General features: G+C 42.0%; 1 protein-coding gene across 3 annotated transcripts in view; it reads right to left on the reverse strand.

The window, feature by feature from the left end:
* Positions 1–2708: 2708 nt before the first annotated feature.
* Ptgfr (prostaglandin F receptor) overlaps positions 2709–17672 on the reverse strand; it is a 37988-nt gene continuing 23024 nt past the window's right edge. For all 3 annotated transcript variants that reach the window (XM_034500532.2, XM_076933409.1, XM_076933408.1), the window contains exon 3: positions 2709–6583. In XM_034500532.2, coding sequence (XP_034356423.1) covers positions 6281–6583 — 303 coding nt within the window. In that variant the 3' untranslated portion in view covers positions 2709–6280. The remainder of the gene's footprint in view (positions 6584–17672) is intronic.

Raw genomic sequence — 17672 nt, forward strand, 5'->3', positions numbered from 1 at the left:
AAGGTAGCTGGTCACAGCAATCTGATTTCATAAATACCCATGCCCAAGTGATGCACCCCAACATTCGAGACTCAGCCCCTGTGTGTCAGTCACTGTAGCTTCATATTAATATCACTGTCTGTTCTGCTACTATAAACTGAATTGTGATCCTCTAGATGTCATGTATTGTAATTTCTTTTGTTAGTAGGATCCTCAGAGTTAGGATTCCTCAGAACTCATGTAAAGGCCAGACAGCCTTGGTGGCTCCCCTGTAATTCTTGCCTTGCAAGATGAAGACAGGGAATTCTCTGAACAAACTAGCCAGACTAACTGAATTGGTGATCCCTGGGTTCAATTGGGAGACTCTGATTGAGTGAATAAGGTGAAGAGGGAGCAAGAAAGTCTCCTGGCATCAGTCTTGGACCTCTATACAAATGTGTCCGAATATGTTACCCACACAAACATGGATTTGCACACACACGCACACACATGCACACACCCTTCTCAGAAAAAACAAAAGGCCTAATGGCAATCTCAAGTTGGACATTCTTTGAAGAATATAAATGAATAAGAGAGAGGGAGAGGTGACTTTTTTTTTACATTTAGATACCATTACATAAGATGGATGTACCGTAATTTAAGCAGTTTTCTTCTTGTAGAGGTAACAAGTTTCTCAGTACTTACAAACAAGGACTCCTAGATATTATTCATGCTTAAACTGAGAAACAAAAATCAAACAAATAGTTAAGTAGGCTTTGTTTGATGCTTTTAAGAAGCTAAGAGTGGTTTGTTTTTATCTATGTTGAAATCATTGGTGTTGTCTACCAGTCATTTCTGAGCTATAGGATACTTTATTCCATCCTTACCTGTCCCCATTGAGATCAGACAGCTGCATCACTTGCTTTATCTGGAGATGGGTGATTGAAGCTCATCCCTCCAATCAAGGCCTTAACAGCCTGTTAGATGCTCCACACTCTCTTCCCTCTGGAATGAACAGCATCGTGTAATGTTGGCTAATTCATGTTTGAGTTCTCTGAGCCCAGTGACCAAATGGCTGACTAGACAGGAGCCACAGGCAAGGAACACACCGTTGTGAGGATAACGGCTCTGACATTTGAGGCTGTTTGACATGATGGACATCTGTAGACCACTTGACTGTTCCTACCCTATCAGATTTTAGGATCAGTGAGATCTGAACTATGGCATGCCTAGGGAAAGTGAAGCTCAGATAAAAGAACCCCAAAGGTCACAGAAGAGTGGGCAAGAAAGGAGAAACAAAAGCATGAAAAGCAAATTGAAGTTCTTCCCTCTCAACAACAAACATAAATGAAAATTCCCCTGTAAGAGTCCCACATTTGTATGACTTTCTAAAGCTAACCTCTCATGGTAAATACTCATCTATGCTGATCATAAAAACATTTAAAGTTTCAAGCTAGCCAAAACTTTTAAATAACATGCAGTGCATCCTAATGCAAGTAACAGTATATACATATCTTTATCATTTACTCTTCTTCTACAAGTATGAAGAACACAAAATAAATTTATTTACGTAACAAAAAACACTCACTTCCTCTCCAATTGAAATGTGTCAGAAATGACTTGAAGTCCAATACTATTTATCAGGTGGTAAATTCTTCTGACAACCACGTGAAGAATTAAGAAAATGTATAGTTCCAGTCTTTATATTCTGACCGTAGAAAACAGTTCTTGTGTAGCTCTTGCTGGTACACAGTAAAGCAGGCAAGTAACTGTTTACACCATCTCGTTCCACATGTTTAGTGATTGCCCTTATTTATGTCCTAACCTCACACTAGGCACAAAAACAGGGCAGGATTGCCTTTTAAGTCTGAATGTGAGAAACGAAAACTATTTATTACATAACAGATATATCCATTTATGTGTGTATTGACATCTAGAAATTCTCTGCTTCACAGTCAATTAGAAGCAGCATCCTGTCTTTAGAATATTTCTATTCCCTCATTAAATGGGGGCGGAAACAGCTGGGGAACCTCAGGGTTCATCACGCCAGTCTGTGTGTAGTTGCTGGGAACCCCCTGGGTTCCTCCAGCTGGAAGTTAGGCCAGGCTGCTCAATAACTAAAGGCCTCTCCACGGTTCCTCACGGCGCAGCCCCAACACACGAGGAAGTCCTTGGGTTTCCAAAACCAGTTTTGGAATGACGGATGGTGGATGGATCTGGATGCACACCCCCTAAAACTCAGGGCGGACCTGAGTTAAATAGGGAGGGGAAGAGAGGGGCGGGGCTGGGGAGGAATGCTTAATTGGCTCCACCCTCTGGCCTTCAGGTACCTTATTATAAATAAGGTAAATCTCTCTATGTAAATCTCTCTAGGGCCTGGGGCCTGTTTATCCCACCGACCTGTGTATGTGACTTAAGGGTAAAGGTGGAATGGAGATTAGACCTCATGTCAGGCCCAACAATTAAACCCACTACAAAGTGTCTTGTTTGGGGGTCATACCCATAGCTAATTAAAATTCAGTATTCTTTCTGTATATGCAATTCTTGAAAAATGTGATATGTATTTTATTTCATTTTCATAAGAGATTTTAAAAAGACTCCAAAAGGTTTAATGTTTAGTGTTTGTTTGCTTATTAAGATTGCAATTCTCCAGAAACCCAATAGTTGGAAAATATGTAAAGTTGTGCGGACAATAGTTTACCTCATACAACAAACTATAAATGTCAAAACAGCTTAAACACTCACATTAGTGAGCTTGTTAGAACAACTTGTACTATTTATTTTAATGAATAAGAAAAAACACACTTTCACTCAGGTCTATGAAAGTTATCAGCAAACACATTGCTGATAACTATTGCTCACTGCACAGTAAACTGTATACAACAGCCACTGTAACAAATAGAAATTTAGAGTCAGGTATAACATGAAACTTTTTCAATTTTTTATATTTACACTGTGGGTTATCCTCATCATAAGATCAGTTATTTTGCCCTAAGAGTATACTTAGGTGGTGTAGATAAATCTTCCAGAATATGCACTGAATAAGCTCCTTAGCACTTCCCAGAGTTTTGCCTTCATCACAGAATGATGTTAAAAGATGGTCTCATTGTAGACATCACAGCAGTAGAGGAACAGTTGTGTCCATACCAGAGGCTCACATTGAAGAGAACTGGAGCCTTGAAGCAGGTTCCTGCTCGGTGCCTTTCCTCGGCTGAAATGCATGGTAATGTTAGTTGCAGAGTTTTACCAACTATGACTAGAGAAGACAGAGATTTGGCTCCTCGTGCCTCAGTTTTTGAGATGCCAACATCGTATTGCTGTGGGGAATAAATCCGCTTGGAAAGTAAGTGAACTGTCCAAAAGTTTTTCTGAGCTTTGAGTACTCTTGAAATTAAAAATGATAACATTTACATAATATAACAGCAATCATAAATTGCAATGCTTTTTTACAATCATATGCATTATACACATAAATGCACATACATATACACATATATCATAAACACTTGCATGCATTCACATAGGAACACACATACATATATGTATACATATATACATCACAATAACCAACATGTAGCTGTCAGCTTAAGTTTAAATTGTGCACACTCTTTACAACTGCAGGCTCAATTTACACCAAAAATTGTTGTCTAATTCTCTGACATATTGTCTACATGAGAATCAGTTGTGTGATTGATTACTTGTCTTTAAGTTAAGATTATCACATAATAGTGTATATTTCTTTCAAATCACTACAAATAATTTTCTATACATCTTCAAGAAGGCTATTTGCTTAATTTCTTTTAATTTACTTATGAGAATTTACCAAAAGCAGTAACCAAATACAATATAAACTACCAATCCAAAGCAGAAGTTTTTGAAAATACTCCTTTGAGTCTATTGAATTCAGAGTTCCTAGAATCTAAAATCATTCTTACAGATAAAAACAATTTGGAAAGGCTGGAGAGGTGGCTCAGCAGTTAAGAACAGTGGCTACTTGAAAATGATGCTTTCATTTCCTCAGATGAAGGGATGAAAGCCATACTCAAGCTGAGTGAACACACAGCTTAGGCTGAACCCAGAGCATTTCTTTCTCTGTTCTAATTATTCCTAGGCCTAGACCTAAAAGCTTCTAGACTCCAAACAATCTAATCTTCCAAACTGACTGATTCAATCTGACTTCTCTCCGCTTCTGCCTGATTGCTTGCTCGGCCTCACACTAACTTTGGCAATAAGTTCTACTCTCCTGGCTCCTTCTCATTCTTTGGTTTTCTCTGTCTTCACCTGTATCCAGCTTGTTCTCCCTACAGCCAATCTATGTAAAACTGTCCTGACAAAACTGCCATAAACACACACCACAGCCGTTGTTGTTGTTGTTGTTGTTGTTGTTGTTGTTGTTGTTGTTGTTCTTCTTCTTCTTCTTCTTCTTCTTCTTCTTCTTCTTCTTCTTCTTCTTCTTCTTTTCCTCTTCCTCCTCCCCCTCCTCCTTCCTCTCTCTCTTTCTTCCTCCTCTTCCTTCTCTTCCTCTTCTTCCTCCCCAGTATACACTCTTTCCTGTGCTGTACTTATGTGAGTTGGGCATATCCTTTCTCTAACTCATTCTATCAATCAAAACTTTCTGATTCATCACTCTGTCTGCCCTTCAATTGGGCATTGCTTTCAAAAGTGAGTACTTCCTTCTACAAACTAATTTTACCTTCATTGTTAGAGATTAAAGGTGCGTACTAAGGGTGTGTCTATATTACAGCCAGATTGTACTACAATCCGGGGTATGTCTGCATTCCATCTAGATCATATAGACTTAGAAGGTCTTCAGATGTGATCTCTTGCCAGAGAAACCATGTTGGAGTTACTATTTTAAGTCTATTGAATTCACAAAGTTGCTGGATTAAAATTCCTCTACAGCTGCTTTTCCAGAGAACCTGGGTTCAATTCCTAGTACCCACAAGGTAACTTACAACCATCTATAACTTCAGTCCAAGGGGATCTGATGCCCTTTTCTGGTTTCAGTAGATTCCAGGAAGGTACATGATGCATGGAAATACATTGAGGTAAAACATCCATACACATTGCAAAAAAAAAAAAAGTAATAATTTTTAAATGAAGCCAAACTTGATGAAAGCAAGGAAAAAGATTTAAATATGAAAATACATGTCTTTATAAAACATAACCACTAATCCTAGTCACTGGATGGACCTGTTTAGATGATTACTGAAATTGATTATCTTTGTGTTAAATTATATAAACAAACAAAGGAGAAGTGTGAATGAAGACTGGGAAACTTGGCAACAGAGTCTTGTCACTTAGCCTCGGGTTAACTGTAGCAATGGGTCCCAACTCCTGGCTAATTTCAGATCTTTCCAGTCCTTACTATTAATATAGGCTTTTGGAAGTGTGGTTCAAATTGCTGTTAACAGAACTTCCTTATGCCTGTGTGTGTAAGGCAGAAAGACAATAGCTGCAAACAGACTTTGAATGTGTCTTGATTGTTTTTCTTTTATTCTCTGACACAGAAACAACAGCTCAGGTAGAGCAATGTTTGCCATGTTCTTCACATGTATAAGTAGGATTTCAATGTTTGCATTATCCATAACAGGGCTTATGATATGCTATCATGAGCTGAATCTGTGCTAAGATAAAGCCTGCATTTCTCTACAATTTTCAGAAGAAAGGGAGATCACTAGACACTGAGAACCTATGACTTTATAGGAGAGTAACAGTCTGGGAACAATAAATGACCTTCATAGCAACAAATGCAAGCAATCACACCTGTGAGTTGTGACAAGAATGATTATCCTCATCAGCTTCACAATGTCAGGCTGAGCAGCCTACATAGTGGCCATCAAAGCCACCATGAGTCTCAGATGTCATGGTCATGCAAATAATGATTGAGGACACATGGGGATAGTAAACAGAGCAGAACTGCACACACAAACACAAAAAGGCTTGTGTTACTTTAAGCTTTGTTTGTAAGTTAGGGGTTCTCAAATGGCAATGTCATTAAGCATTAAGGTGTCTTGGAAAAATAGATCAAATAAAGGCACTGGGCCTCAACAAATTCTCTTATTCCAAGACCACAAGTCACACAGATAAACTCAAATGTGCGTTCTACTCAACTCCACCACATTGTATCTGTTTATCTCTTGTTGACACAAACAAATGAAAATACACAACCATGCAGCAGCCAGCATAACAAAATTCAGAAGCTGCGTCTGACCAGTAGTGTATCCCCGAACTACAGAGGTCCAAATATTCCAGTTACACTGAGTCTGATCAGCTGAGATGTTTCAGAAGTTCCATAACTTTCTTCTAACCCTGCATTGACTTACAGTCCAGCTTCACTAGATGCTTGCTGACTCTCCTTCTCTGCAGCCGGTGACTCAGAAATAGCAGCAACCTTTAAGGAATTCTTGATGGAGCTGAGTTCCCAGATGTGCAAGCTGATGACGTTCACTCCACAGCAGCGACTGGCAAGTTTATACAGGTTCCTAAGGACAGCCTTTCGTAGCAGAATGTAGACCCAGGGGTCTAAGATCTGATTCCACGTTGCCATTCGGAGAGCAAAGAGTGTTGTTTCACAGGTCACTGGGGAATTATTTCCATTTATTGCAATGTTGGCCATTGTTACCTAGAAAACAAGCAAAACAGGGAAAGCTGTTGGTCACAGACATGTCTTCATTCCCACAGTTTTTTCAAGTTGACTACAAATGCAACATGACCTTTGTACATCTCACCAAATACTGCCGTTTTGCAAAATATTGGTGGATATAAATGAATGATGACATAAATCATGGGTGTAGGCCATAGAATATTTGAATTCAAATTGACGTGAAGACTAGAAAAAATGATATTCCACAGCGTACAGACTCAAGGAGAAACAAACATTAATATCAGCAACTAGCCTTATACCTCTGGGAGTAACAGTTTTAAAGCAAATACATATTAGTTTATTCAATAGAAAATGAAAGCATATTTAAGCAAATAAATTATTCATAAGCTTGTGAGTATTTTTGAACAATGAACTTTGCCAGGCACTGTAATACACAAATTCTAAAGATGGGAACAAAAGAATCATGGCTTTATGTCCAGTCTGAGTGCACAGAAAGGGGAAAAAAGACCTTTAGACTTTCCCATTGGTAGCGAAGATGTTCCCCACATTTTCACTTGGTCCCAGCAGCACCACTTTCTTCCTCTGTCTTTACACAGCTAACATTCCCAGGAGGGTGCACAGAACTTTCCAAAGGTTTTATAGAAATGAGTCCCCACTCCAGCTGTGGCTTAATCACATCAATGTCTATTTAGTGTTCTGTGGCCATTTCCTGCACGCATCATTGTAAAGATCATCTGGTTCAGTAAATTCTTGCCACTCTAAGTTAAAATAAAGCAAATGGCCAAGTCCAGCTCTGACCACCACATAAAAAGGTGCACGTGGGAGAAAAGTGGAAACATCCTGACTATCAAAATAAGTAATAAATACATCAATCAGAGATGATTCGAAAAATTAGAAAGACGTTTGGACCATTGTACCATCTGGATTAAAATATAATTTAAAAAACCTGAAAACTCCCCCCAAAATAAAATCAAGACTATTGTCAGAAAAATAAAAGCTGTCTTTATTCATACCAGTGGCATCGATGGCTAAAGGATGGGGCTCCCTTAACAACATGTTTATTGTCTACACAGCACATTCCACAGTGGCTGCTTCATGAATCACCTAAACTTTCTTCTTACAACTTCTTATCTCAGGCCCAGACCCTCTGCTCCCACTACTGGTGAGACCTTGCTTGTACCAGAGATATGGCACCTTTCTGATTACCAGCTTGAACTGCTCTTTTTAAAAACCCACTACTTTATATCTCTCCCCACTAATTCCTACCCATCCTTCAAACTCTCTAAGAATGATCTCATCTTCATGTGATATTCATTGTCTCCATCACAATGGGTGTGCAGCTGTCTCCCCTGTGGTGGTCCTTGTCACTATCCATGTCTACTCAGCCTCTAGTAGATGATAGATTGTCACAGTCCCTACCCATACCTACTCAGCCCCCAGCAGAGTATAAATTATTCTAGTGCTCATGACAACCCTGTACTCGTCTATGCACGTTTGAGTATACTTTTATTTCTATTACCAAGTACAAAGCCTACACTTAAAATGTACTTCATATATTCAGTCACATTTTTATTCCTCAAGGTTGTACTTCAAAGCACAACTTATTATTAGAGAAACCTCTGCCCAATCCTCACAAAGGGTTCAATATTTTGAGGCATTAAAAGTATCTAAGTGTTTCTGTAGCAGCATAAGCTAATAGAAGATTCCAGGTTGGCTTGATATCACCTACAAGAAACAGGATCTTGCAGCCTGAGTAGGTCCCTTGGGAAATGGCTCATTTTCCAGAAAATGATGTATCAAATGAAAATAGTATAACCTGCACAAGAGTACCTGGGTCAGATGCACATTCACGCTATTGCTTCCCCTAATTATACAAAAGCATTGAAAAAAAATGTTCAGGCCCTGATCCTCACAGAAGTGGAACCAAGACTTGCCTGGCGGTTCGAATGAGATAGCTTCACTTTTACATTTTGTCTTCACCGATCAAAGGTTCATTCACCTCCTCTCTAGGCAACGTGCTAGGCACTGAAGACACGGGGAGAACAAAGCAGACACTGTGATATCTATCATCTGCCTGTGAGAACTTTATTGTATTAGTTTTGGTACAAGGGTGAATGAGCAAATATTGATAACGCCTTACAAGTATAAAAAGCATGTACTTTCTATTAGTAAATGAATTGTGCCTCTGGTATCTCATAGCTCAGCCAGACACTGCCCTGTAAATCTGGGAATAAACGTGCTCCCTGGGATTGTATCAGACAGCCTGTCTTGTGCTAGAGATAAGCACATGTAGAGCGCCTCAGTTACATGGCACCGCCTCTCTGGTGCTCCTGTCTCCTGGGACAGTACTTTGATCAACAGGTGCCTGTGAACAGATATTCAGTCATCTGCTGAAGGATCCCAGGTCTCGATTCTCTCTAGAACAGGAAGCCTATGCCCAGCCCGTCTCCCTTTACGCTTTGCCTGAAGCAGTCGCTCCAGGGCCCAGATCATTAATTAGTTAGCCATCAACAGAAAATATAGGTGTAATATTTCTGTTAAAAAAACACCAATTAGGATGTTATTGATATTAGTGCATTTCTGATAGTTTAAGAGCAACCATGATGTCCAACAAAGGATAAATAAATCATGCTCATTTCACAAAGTGGACATTACACGCTCTTGGGACTTAATGTTAGCTTAAAGGAAGCAAGTCACTAAATGGTATTTTATGTGCCCCCAACTCAGAAAAGGAGACTGTTCTTTTGTGCGTATTATCATTGCAATTATTATATACATAGAGGTCGTCATCAATGCTTCATTGTTTGACTCTAGATAATAGAATTCTGATTATTTTCCTTTGTCTTTTATATAATTTACTAATTTTTTAGTGACATCACATGCTGTTTTAATAAGCAGTATCCCTCCCCCAGTAGTTTGTGACAATAACATTTCACTGAAGAACCAGAACACATAGGGCGTTTGCACATCTGTGTATAAGTAAGGTGGTTTTGAAGATGTGCAGAATTGCCTGGAAAGCTGATCTCTGACACAGCTGGCAGGTGTCAGGGAGCCAAGGTTAAGATGAGGAGCACCTGCAAGCTGGGCAGATGAGCACCATCTGTGGTCATGTTCCCTGACCTCTGGCAACACACTCTTCACAAGTCTGGAAACTGCTCTGATGGGCCCACCCAGACTTATATTACAGAAAGCTGTTTTGTTGATGTCTAATTAGTGATCCAGGCCTTGGAACAACTGCTTCTTCAAGCAATGGGTAAAGGGGAGAGTTTTGAGTGGCTGGGCACTGGCTTCCTGTTCTAGAGAGAACTGAGACCTGGGATCCTTCAGCAGATGACTGAATATCTGTTCATAGGCACCTGTTGATCAAAGTACTGTCCCAGGAGACAGGAGAACAGGAGACAGGCGTTGTGATGAACAGACACACCAAGTAGTCTATTATAAAGAAATATAGAAAGGTACATTGTGTTTTCTAAAATATCTCCCTTGGATCTTGCAATGTTGTGTGTGTGTGTGTGTGTGTTTCTTTGTCTCTGTGTGGCTGTGTATTCTGACTGTGTGGCTGTGTATACACATTTGCATGTTTTAGGATACACTGGTATTGTCTAAAGGTGACAGTGGGTGTCTTCTAAGATATATTGAGCTCGTCAATTCAGCTGGTCAAGCTACCCAGGTGGCTTTAGGGATCCCATCTTTGCCTCCCAAGTGCTGGAGTAACAGGGAGACTACCATGCCACCTGGCATTTACCTAGGTGTCAGGGTCATAAACTGCAGTCTAGCAAGCACTGTGCTCAGTAAGATGCCATCCCCCTTTTTCAGTGATTGGAAATTTCAATAAAAAGTAGGTGGCATAAAATGTTTGGATAGTCTATGAAAATAATCCATTATTTACATCTGTAATCTCTCAGATGCTCACAGTAGTGTTATATAAACACACGAGGAGAGGTCACATGCACATCCAGGTTTCAAAGAGTGAAATAAATGACATAATAATATTTTTTGTTCCATTCATGTTATAAAATAAAATTGTGTTGAACATCATAACAGTAATGAATCTTCAACTTTAGTTATCAACAACAGAATCCATGTTAGCTGAATTTTTACTGTAGGAATTATTAAAGCAGCCCACACTCTGTGTGCATGTTGACCTAAGTCAAAGTTCCACTGGCCATTGACAAGTCAGTGCGAGACATGCTGGCACATAAACACTTGAAAGGCTGTGTAAAAGGATCTAAAGTTTGAGAGCAGCGTGGGCTTCATCATAAGCAAGCCTGAGCTGTGTGGTAAAACCCTGTCTCAAAAACAGAAGAGCAAAAACAAATACTAATGGGAAACTCGAGATGAGTGTTTATGCTTCTGTCCCTTTGAGCTTTCAAGAAACAGCAATCCAGCAGTGAGCGAATCTCTCTGTCCAATGTCCAGGCGTTGTGCAAGATGCCAGTGAGGCTGAAGCAAAGCTTTAGGAAAACCCTGGCTAGCAAATGATTAATCTAGCTTCATGATCTAACAAACCATCACACTAAAATATTGTCTCAAAAACGCATGTGATCGTCTGACTGATCCTTAGATCTGTTCCAATCCCAGCTTACGGTCGGACAATCAGTTTCTGTTGTGTGAGTCTGGATGCCTCTAAGTGCACAGACCAACATGCTGTAGTCAGAATACTGCATGGGACACAATAAGGACACCAAAGTTGCTACAAGGAGGGCTGTTTATAAACTTCATCATGAAAATACATGACTTTATAGTTCTGCAGTGCGTCAGCACTTTCGTTTCTTAGGCTTAATTAATTTTAAAGGGCTGGAGGTGTAGCTCGGTGGTTAAATGCTTGCATACTAAGTACAGGCCCTGGTTTTGACCCCAGCAGTATGATATAAAAGAATGCCCCCCCCCCCCCCGGTTATTTGAGCAGTTTTGAACTTAGCATCATTCAGATGTAGAATTGTTTTTCCCTGGCACAACATTTCAAAGTGCCTTCAGTGAAAATATAATGAAGCCATTCCTGGAGAGAAGCCTGTTCTTAGACACCCAGAGCCTTGTGTAATAGTAACAACAACCCTTCTCATGTGCCCAGAGTTATACAAATACACAGAGTTCTCATCCAGTCTTGGAAGCAGGTTACGCTGTCTACTTTTATGTCAACTTGACACAAGTTAGAGTCACCTGAAAGGAGGGAATCTCAACTGAGAAATTCCCTCCACAAAATCCACCTGTAAGACATTTCCTTAATTAGTGATTGACAGGGGAGGGCCCAGCTCATGGTGGGTGGTGTCATCCCTGGGCTGGTGGTTCTGGGTTCTGTAAGAAAGCAGGCTGAGCAAGCCATGTGGAGCAAGCCAGTAAGCAGCACCCCTCCATGGCCTCTGCATCAGTTCCTGCCTCCAGGGTGCTCTCCTCTGAATTCCTGCCCTGCTTCCTTCAGTGATGAAGACATGGGAAATTAAGTGAAATAAACCCTCTCTTCTCCAGCTTGCTTTTGGTCCTTGTATTTTACCACAGCAACAGAAACATAACTGAAACACAGGTGTTTTCTTTGTGCCTGATTTCATATTATCTTACTCCAAGTGGAGCATTTTTTCTCCTATCAGTGTAAGGAAACACTGGTCAGGCTCACAGGGAATTACTTAGCTATAAGTATTACTTAGCTAATTTTCAAACTATCATCATTCATGACTTTGTCACCCAAGGGTGATCTTTAAGTTTACACTGAAACCCAGAAGGCCCATGGTGACAACATGACACCTCAGCTTCGAATTCAATAAAAGACTGTTCCCAGTGCTTTGTGAAAAGACTCCACTGGAGCTCATAGTATTTAGAGAAGTTGACGTTTAAAGGGTGTTTTGGAAATTAAACATATTTGTGGTGATTTAACTCTACATATTGATCCTATTCTTGCAGGCAAAAATCAGTAAAAAAGAGGGTTGCGCTGCACATCTACAAACCCAGCTCTCAGAAGGCAGAAGGCAGACTCTGCTATGCACTGAGTTCAAGGCCAAGGCCAGTCTAAGCACCACACTGAGACTTTGACTCAAAAAAGTAGAATAATTGTGACAAAAACCTGCAGGGGAACAATTCTTACTGTGCAACTTTAGAAATGTGTGTGTGTGTGTGTGTGTGAATTAATATATATTATATAAATTCAAAACTACAAAAAAAAACTCTAAAAACTGTAGACTATGGCATGATAAATGTTTTTTTTATTATGAAGATTTTTCCCTGCTTAAATTGTATAATTTTTATATCTCAATCATTTATTTGTTAAAACCCTTGAATTATGATTTTGTATTTGTTGAGTGATTCGGAGAAAAACGAATATATGACAACAAGAGGAAAAGGGACAAAGGGGTGACAATGTGTGTTTCTGTGCATGACTGTGTCTCTGCATGTGTGCAAGTGTGAGCACATGGAGGTCCCTTGTTCTGGAGTGTGTCCCACGGGATGGTCTCCCGGCTGGGGACAGGGTGAGAGCAGGGAGGGCTCACTACTGTCTCGAGTCTCCACTGTCTATAGGTCTGCGTCTCCACTGTCTGTAGGTTTGCGTCTCCACTGTCTATAGGTCTCCAGCCCGGCCTGTGTCCAAGGACACAGAGTGCAGGCAGGAGGGGAGATTGCCTGCCCCCACTGCTGCTCCTCTTGCTGCCACCTGACCGGTCTCTCCCAGGTGCTGCACCTGTCTCTCTGCGCTGAGCAGGTCTAGGACTGGGCTGGGCCAATAAGAAGCTGGCTAGCTGGCAAGGAGGCAGCTTGGTGTCCCAGGCAGGTTCCAGGAGAACAGAGCTCTCCCCAAGTGTTACAGCTCTTATGACAGAAACTCTCAGATACCAGGATGATTCTTGAGCGCACTTTACTTCCCCTAAATAGAGCCCTTATATACAGTTTTGGGGTGGGTTAGGGTCTGGCAGCAGATAATGTCTATTGGCTTGGCCTGAGAGCTTAGAGATACCTCATCTGCATGGGGGAACCTGATGGTCATAAACCTCTCTGTGGGAGGGGCTGTTGGAGGACTGAAGCTAAGTGAAAAGAACCAGGGATTGGGAGCAGAGCTGAACTCCTGACGTCCAATAATGGTCCGGGGTTCCAAGCTCGTTCTCGGGCAAGCACCCAGCTGCTTCTCACAGCCCACTGCCCTACAAGCACATACGCCTGTGCATGTGTGTGTGATCATAAACACCCTCCTGCACTACAGTGACGCCCTCCCTTACTACAGTGACACCCTCACTTACTACAGTGACACCCTCCCTTACTACAGTGACACCCTCCCTTACTACAGTGATACCCTCACTTACTACAGTGACGCCCTCACTTACTACAGTGACGCCCTCACTTACTACAGTCACGCCCTCACTTACTACAGTCACGCCCTCACTTACTACAGTCACGCCCTCCCTTACTACAGTCACGCCCTCCCTTACTACAGTCACGCCCTCCCTTACTACAGTCACGCCCTCCCTTACTACAGTCACGCCCTCCCTTACTACAGTCACGCCCTCCCTTACTACAGTCACGCCCTCACTTACTACAGTCACGCCCTCCCTTACTACAGTCACGCCCTCCCTTACTACAGTCACGCCCTCACTTACTACAGTCACGCCCTCCCTTACTACAGTCACGCCCTCCCTTACTACAGTCACGCCCTCACTTACTACAGTCACGCCCTCCCTTACTACAGTCACGCCCTCCCTTACTACAGTCACGCCCTCACTTACTACAGTCACGCCCTCCCTTACTACAGTGACGCCCTCCCTTACTACAGTCACGCCCTCCCTTACTACAGTCACGCCCTCACTTACTACAGTCACGCCCTCACTTACTACAGTCACGCCCTCCCTTACTACAGTCACGCCCTCCCTTACTACAGTCACGCCCTCACTTACTACAGTCACGCCCTCACTTACTACAGTCACGCCCTCACTTACTACAGTCACGCCCTCACTTACTACAGTCACGCCCTCACTTACTACAGTCACGCCCTCACTTACTACAGTGACGCCCTCACTTACTACAGTGACGCCCTCACTTACTACAGTGACGCCCTCACTTACTACAGTCACGCCCTCACTTACTACAGTGACGCCCTCACTTACTACAGTGACGCCCTCACTTACTACAGTGACGCCCTCCCTTACTACAGTCACGCCCTCCCTTACTACAGTCACGCCCTCACTTACTACAGTCACGCCCTCACTTACTACAGTCACGCCCTCACTTACTACAGTCACGCCCTCACTTACTACAGTGACGCCCTCACTACAGTGACGCCCTCACTTACTACAGTCACGCCCTCACTTACTACAGTGACGCCCTCACTTACTACAGTGACGCCCTCACTTACTACAGTGACGCCCTCACTTACTACAGTGACGCCCTCACTTACTACAGTCACGCCCTCCCTTACTACAGTCACGCCCTCACTTACTACAGTCACGCCCTCACTTACTACAGTCACGCCCTCACTTACTACAGTCACGCCCTCACTTACTACAGTGACGCCCTCACTTACTACAGTGACGCCCTCACTTACTACAGTGACGCCCTCACTTACTACAGTGACGCCCTCACTTACTACAGTCACGCCCTCACTTACTACAGTGACGCCCTCACTTACTACAGTGACATCCTCACTTACTACAGTGACGCCCTCACTTACTACAGTGACACCCTCACTTACTACAATGACGCCCTCACTTACTACAGTGACGCCCTCACTTACTACAGTGACGCCCTCACTTACTACAGTGACGCCCTCACTACAGTGACGCCCTCACTTACTACAGTGACGCCCTCCCTTACTACAGTGACATACTCCTTTTGCAATATAACAATCCCAAAAGCTCTATAAGCATTTGATACCTTTATACCAGCTAAGAAAATAATGTATGAAATGAACAGTGAACTTCCTCATAAAAGGGATAAGATATACCTTAACTTATTCAAGTATCATAAAACTCTGAGTGGTCCTTGATTATGATGTGAGGCAAAAAATAAAATAAAACCAGAGTTGTTGCCTTGCCCAGGTTTTGATGGCTAGAAAGTGGTCAAGTTGAATCTGTAACCCAAGTCTACCTGCCTGCTATATTACTATTATTAGCATGTATAGGCAGTAATACAAAAGTCAGCTGACTACTCACTCTGCTTCACGGGTCTTACACTATCTACTTAAACCTTTTTCCAAGTATGTAAGAAGTATTATCCCTATTCTAAGATGCTGACACTAAATCCTGAAGTGGTTAACTTATTCAAGGTTACCCAACTAAAATATGATAGAGGACTAAGCAGGAGGGTTAAAAAGCACTTGCTGCTCTTGCAGAGGACCTTAGTCTGATTCCTAGAACCCACATGTACTAGCTGGTTTTGCGTGTCAACTTGACACAAGCTGGAGTTATCACAGTGAAAGGAGCCTCCCTTGAGGAAATGCCTCCATGAGATCCAGCTGTAAGGCTTTTTCTCAATTAGTGAACAAGGCGGGAGGGCCCCTTATGGGTGATGCCATCCCTGGGCTGGCAGTCCTGGGTTCTATAAGAAAGCAAGCTGAGCAAGCCAGAGGAAGCAAGCCAGTAAGTAACATCCCTCCATGGCCTCTGCATCAGCTGCTGCTTTCTGACCTGTTTGAGTTCCAGTCCTGACTTCCTTTGGTGATGAACAGCAATGTAGAAGTGTAAGCTGAATAAACCCATTCCTTCCCAACTTGCTTCTTGGTCATGGTGTTTTGTGCAGGAATAGAAACCCTGACTAACACACCACAGAAGTAGTTCACAATCACCTTTAACTCTAGTTTCAGAAGATCTGACACACTCTTCTCATGTCAGTGGGAATGCACCTATACAAACCCACACATTGACACGGATGCACACATACATATAAATAACTAAAATTTGAAAGAGTTGGGAGCCAGGCAGTGGTGGCACATGCCTTATACTGGGATTACAGTACTTGGGAGGCAGAGTCAGGTGGATTTCTGAGTTCGAGGCCAACCTGGTCTACAGATTGAGTTCCAGGACATCCAGGGCTACACAGAGAAACCCTGTCTCAAAAATCAAAATAAAAACAAAAAAAAAATTGTTGGTATTTGATGGATGTGAATTGGTACATAAGGAATGATGAACTGGCCTCCTTGGCACTGGCAGAGCTTATGTTTCAAGCATGGTGTTTTTATTTCTGTCCACATAGATGTCCTACTGTCTCCCAGATAATATTCCACTGTCACCAGGACCTTTTCTTAAAGCCAGAAAAGTCACTCATAGATGTTTTGCTCTGAATCTCCTGTGCCCATTACCACAGACTTTACTAACTGACCAGATGGGCTGAGCACCTCATAACCAAGGCATCTGTTAGAACATAGATGCCAGGACTGGAGAGACCGGGCAGTGGATAAGAGTGCTTACTATGCAGTCTCAGCCAGGCATCCCTCAAGTACCTGTACCCCCAGCTCCAAGGGCTCTGGTGGCCTCCTCTGGCCTCTTGTATGTAGACACAGGTACATACACATGTGCATACACTCACACATTCATACAGACACACCCAGATACACACACACACACACACAGACACATGCACACAAATAAATCTTTTTTTAAGACAGAAAGAAATACAGTTGTCAAAATGATACAAGGTTAGAATCTGGTCTGGAATGAAAGGGTGATTTGTATAAACTATGAACTAATAAAAAATAAAATGAATTGTTAGCACAAGGCAATGCCAGCATCTCTTCTTTGTTTTGAGACAGGGCCTCACTATGCTGTCCTGGTTGGCCTAAAACCTGCTATGTAGACCAAGATAGCCTCTTGGCATTGCCTCTGCATCCTGAGTGCTGTAACTAAAGGTGTGGCCATCCCTTCTTTTAAGTGTCTTTATATCCTCCTGTGATGAATGGCATGGTTTCTCATTTTGGTAGTCTCCTTCCTCTCATCCTCATATTGTTATTGTTGGACCTTGTTTTTTATTATTTAATTGAAGCAGTCATTATTCTAATTATAATCCTCGCTCCATCATTTCTGTCTTTGCAATGATGACAGTAAAAACTCAATAGGCAGTTTTAGAAGAGGAGAGCTGGTATATATCCAACCACAATCTGAGGCATTTTACTTTTAACTGTGCGTTTTACAGCTCTGTG

Source organism: Arvicanthis niloticus, chromosome 4 (assembly GCF_011762505.2).
Source record: "Arvicanthis niloticus isolate mArvNil1 chromosome 4, mArvNil1.pat.X, whole genome shotgun sequence".
NCBI classification, from domain to species: domain Eukaryota; kingdom Metazoa; phylum Chordata; class Mammalia; order Rodentia; family Muridae; genus Arvicanthis; species Arvicanthis niloticus.